This window comes from Pimephales promelas, chromosome 24 (assembly GCF_988280905.1).
Source record: "Pimephales promelas chromosome 24, fPimPro1.hap1.1, whole genome shotgun sequence".
Taxonomy (NCBI): Eukaryota; Metazoa; Chordata; class Actinopteri; order Cypriniformes; family Leuciscidae; genus Pimephales; species Pimephales promelas.
Window position 1 is genome coordinate 21595001 of NC_142792.1, and position 5000 is coordinate 21600000.

A 5000-nucleotide genomic window follows, 5' to 3' on the forward strand; every position below is an offset into this window, starting at 1 on the left:
AGGGCAATTAAAAGCAGCACAATGAATAAGAGTGAAATGAACAGTATTTATTTACTAAAACTACAAGATATTAATGAACAACAATAAACAACTAACAATGTAGAAATAGAATAGAACATTCTGTAATATAAATAAAACAAACAAGACATTACAGAAAGATAGAGAGAAAATGAACATAACCGTATTTACACATAGATATTTATTTACAGGTATTTACAAACTATCTTTTTTCTGTGTTGGAAGATTATTTTTATTATGGAGGTGGCTGTTCAGGTTTTTTCTGCTGGCGCTGTTCTACCAGCCACTCCTCTAAAGATTTGCCACCAGAGACACTGGGGCAAAACGTGGCACTGCCGAAGCGGCTATGGCCGAACTCCTTGGTTTTGGGCTTGCCACACTTAGAGCATTTGTTAAAAGCCACTTCACGGACATATTTCCTTTTTTGCGCTCCACTGGCCTCCTCTTCTGCCCTGCGTCGTCTGTTCCTCTGAGTGAAGCGGGAGACAGACACTGCGGCAGTGGGAGCAGGAGCCTCTCGCACGTCAGGAAACACTGGAGTTGGAGCCAGGAGAGGAGCAGCTGAAGCGCCACCTGCACCAGCTGCAAGCAGTGTGGGCGCAGTGTTCAATAAAATGAACTGGGGCAGTGGCACAGGAACTGGGGGAGGAGTAGAAGCTGCTGGGATAATTGGCCGCACAATTGTAGCACTGGCAGGTCGTCTGCCCGGCCGTAGCTTAGGAGCCTGTCCCGCTCTGTTAGGAGGAAGGACAAACTCGTGCCGGGCCCCTGATGTGGAGGGAGCCTCATCCAGCTTTTCCCGCGGAGCAGGCAGCTGTGAGCTGGCCACAGCTATGCGGTCTTCTGCAGCAAGGCCCTGGGTAAGGACAGTCACTTCCTGGGTGTTCTCCCTTCGATTAAACCTGCAATCAAAAAATGTATTCATAATAAATAACTGCTATCCCTTTCTTTCAAATGTCAATGTAAAACCATGCTTACCACTGAGTGAGAGTCCTCTGATTCAGCATAAACAGCTGAAGTGACGTGGCCTCCATCAGAGTTTGGCAGTTCAGCACCAGGTCTCGGATGTGGTGGTAATCCGCGAGCACCTTAGTCCAACGAGGAAGACGGACTCCATCCTTCTTAGTTGGGGACTTGTGCAGTGCACACAGTTTGATGCACATGCCCTCAACTAAGCGACTGGTGCTGGGCCACTGAGCCGGCCCCCCAGGATGACCAATCAGGCACCTCTTCACACTGTCCACACCTGGTGTCACTCCTGTGTTTTTCGGAGCCTTGAAGCGTCCGTGGGTCAGTTTGGGCTGGTGTCTGGGCTGATAGTGGATCTTCCTCTTGTCCCCATCAGGAAGAGCAGTCCACAGACGGATGACCTCTGTAACCTGCTGCTCGTCCAGGTAGAGTGCCTGACGGAGGGACACCAGGTACTCAGCCAAATCCTGCACCTTATCCCAGCCTGCAACGCCATCGGGTCCAAGAACAGGAGCCTGCAGGTTATTACAATAACAATACACAGCATGTTAAATGTCAGAGTGCAAAAGCAAATAGAAACTAATAATGAGAAGCTTACTTACAGGAGCCTGGTCTGCAACACTGGACCCAGTTGATGTTGCAGGAGCAGAGGCAGCACTTGGCTGGACAGAAGGCCGTGGAGGAGACTGCAGAGGAGGCTGGGCAGGGCGCAGAAGCGGAGACTGCAGAGGAGGGTGGGCAGGGTGCTGCAGTCCTGTGGGTGGATGTAGTGAGGATGGTCCTGGTGCAGAGGGACAGGGGTTGAAGGTCTGGGGGCTGCTGCTGTGGACTGGGACAGGCTCAATGAGGTCATAGAGTACTGGCACTGTGAGGTCCTCAGGTTCCTCCTCAACAAAGCCTTCGTCCTGCACCACCTCATCAGTCATCTGCTCCACCAGCCGATCCTCCTCTTCTGGGTTATCCATAACAGTCAGGGATTTCCCAGACTGACTGTACAGATACTCCATACCCAGCAGCTCCCCTGCAAAAGAACACACATACAAAGCACATCACATTATACAAAGTTTATCACATTATTATAGCTGTAGTGGCTATTTGTCCATAACAAACTGAAACAAAAAAACAATCAAACTTTTCAAAGTTTGATCGTTTGTAGGCTTGATACAGTTTAACAGATCAATAAATGAAAATAATATACAAGAAGATAATAAGCATAAATGCACTCAAATTCACTTTAGCAAAAGAAAGCAAAGAAATAAGTCTAAAAAGGGTCAAATTAAGCCTAAATTAAACAAAGCACAAATAACTCCACCAATAGTTGAATTATTTGAAATACAATATAAAAAATGTACACTCAAACACTCATACCCCTGTATAATGTATAATCTTTTGTTTGAGTTAACATGAATAATTCTTACCTGTGTAAGCCCCTGGAGGCTGGTAGCGGTCATCCAGGGACACCTTCAGCACTTTGCGGCTGAGCCGGTCCATTGCCTCCCTCTCAATGCTACTGTAGATCCTCAGGTCAGTCTTTCCCCTCACTGCTTCATCCATCCGGTCCTGGTTCCAGCGCATCAGGCCTTCCAGGAGATAGGCCTGGAAATGCGCATCACTGGCACTGGTCCCTACAGGTCAAATAAAGTCAAATATATGTTACGTATGTATTCAGTATGGCAGAATAGGTTATAAAAGTTTAAAGTTTTTTGCAGGTTATAAAAGTTATAACCTACCTGGGATGAAGCGATTTAAATGGAGGTGGAAAGACTCCAAGGAGGTGGAGCCACGAGCACAGCGATAGCAGCTGAGCTCCACACCACCCTTCTTCAGTGTGTCTGTCTTCTGGTACAGAGGGAAGCCCTCTGGGTCCTGAATACAGGCGATGTGCCTCTGCTGATCTATCCAGACCTGTTGGATTCGCTCGTGGTCCAGCAATGGTACACCCAGAGTGTCCCTCCCCTTCTCACTGTCCATCTCATCAATGAGCGCCTTGATCCTCCAGGTGGTCTCCTCCACTCCTCTGGTCCGCTTCCGACAGTGCAGTGCCAACTCCTTCCTGGTGATCAGCTTATCCAGAGCCTTCTCTGAGACTGGACCAGCTCCTCTGGCCTGTAACTCCCCCTGTTTGGCCAACCGTAGAGCAGCGACATCATCAGGATCCAGCTCAAAGATGCACCTGGAAAGCCGAGCCATGAAGGTGCCGTAGAGCTGATGAGCCTCCGTGATGACACCTGCTGCAAAGCGCCGCATGAAGTGCCAAATGTCTAGGCGCACTTGGAGCTCATCCCACTCTATGAACATGGCTCTGACCTGCGACTGTCTGTGTGCATGTGGACTGCAGCAGTCTCTGTCCACATACATGATGGCGGGTGGTGCCACTCCCGCCTCCCTGTACCTCTTCATGAGACCCACCGCCATGGGCCACAATCCATGCCCCTCTGCCGCTGTGAGGACTGACACCAACACCTGGCCGTGCTCATTGCCAACATTAGTGCACCAACCAGCAGTGTTGGCAGCAGCGCCGGCCAGTTTTTTGGTGACCTAAAAACAGTAGAACAAAACAATTGTCAGAAAAATTTAAGATAATAACAATTATTATTACTCAAACTTCACTTTTTATACCTTTTTGGTGGAGTCCATCTTGAGGACAGAGCCAAAGACTGAGGTTATTTTGGCCTTGACCTCAGGTAGCCGCGAGAGGACGTCCCTGGCATACACAGACAACAGCCACTTGGGTTTGGGGATGGGTGGGAGGGGCGGGGGCGCAGAAAAGAGTGGAGGCTCAACAATGGAGGAGTCTGTGAAGGGCTCACAGACAGTGAGGTACTCCAGCGTCCGCTGTGACCACGCTGAGGTGTGCAGCTCCTGCAGCTTTTTGAAAAGCTGTGTGACACTGTTCCCCCGGGTCCTCTCCCGCATCATTATGACTACACGGTAGTCACACGAGTACCTACAGACAGTCAAATAATTATGTTCAGTGCCACATCTTATTATTTCAATGTCAGTAAAGCAACGTATTTGATTTTATACAGTACAACAAATTACAGTGCATTGCTCTAAATACGAATGTGTTCTACCTGTATGTCAGAATGGCGGGGAATTTTCTGCGGTGTCCCATGTCGAGCTGTCCCAGGATGTCTTCAGACCAGGCTGGATACTTCTTCTTGCACCCTTTGCACTCCAGATACTCTGTGGCCATGTCATACCACCCGTCTATGTCCAGGACCTTGCGCACAGTGCGATAAAGGCCAGCAGCTGTCAGCTTGTGGTTATTGCAGGCTGGCTGGACACAGACAAGTGGAATGGACCACATCTTCAGCGGCATCCAGAGGAACAGAGGGCGGCAGAAGAAAATATCAGGAGAAGTAGGGGGCTGGGTGAAGACGGTCGGGGGCTGGGGAGGGTACCACCAGAAGTTGGGATGTGGCACCAGCTCAGGCTTCCCTGTTTTTACGTTGGCCCTGAACAGAGTCTTCCTGATCCAGTCCTGCTGGAAAGATGGGAGTTGCTCTTTCCAGTGGACAGGAAGCTCTGCAGGCGACTGGGACACCTGGCCAGGGGTCCACAATGCTGGAGGAGCAGGATAGGGGGCAGGAGCGGGAGCAGGAGCAGGAGCAGGGCCTCTCGAGCCTGCAGTGGCTGGAGCGTAAAAAAACACAACAAAATTATCTTATTGTTTTAGACTTTCACTGCATGGCTTTCTCAGCTCTGCTGGACAGCTACTGCGATTACAAGGTTTACTGCAAAGCATGTATGATTAGTAGAGAGATGACATGATGATGAAAAGATGGAAGGAAGCAGTGAAAATAATCCTGTTTTTCATCCAAGCACCATTAGAAGAAATACAAGAAGAAAAAAAGATGGGATCAGTGTGAAGCGTGAAAGCGAAGCAGACCAAACACTACAACAGCCACTTATTTCAAGGGGAGTGGGGGAAGTGTGAGATGACAAGAATGAGCTTTAGTCAGTGATTATGATAAAAAAAATGAAATAAAACCTTTTACATACACCTTTAA

General features: G+C 48.9%; 1 protein-coding gene across 1 annotated transcript in view; it reads right to left on the reverse strand.

The window, feature by feature from the left end:
* Window positions 1-68: 68 nt before the first annotated feature.
* The window catches only part of LOC148965702 (uncharacterized), a 6205-nt gene continuing 1273 nt past the window's right edge, over window positions 69-5000 (reverse strand). Inside the window, exons 4-10 of the mRNA XM_089127328.1 lie at window positions 4062-4623; window positions 3607-3934; window positions 2718-3525; window positions 2406-2612; window positions 1590-2008; window positions 997-1502; window positions 69-920 (exon numbers count right to left, since the gene is read on the reverse strand). Of these exons, the coding sequence (XP_088983454.1) occupies window positions 254-920; window positions 997-1502; window positions 1590-2008; window positions 2406-2612; window positions 2718-3525; window positions 3607-3934; window positions 4062-4623 (3497 nt within the window). The 3' untranslated portion in view covers window positions 69-253. The remainder of the gene's footprint in view (window positions 921-996; window positions 1503-1589; window positions 2009-2405; window positions 2613-2717; window positions 3526-3606; window positions 3935-4061; window positions 4624-5000) is intronic.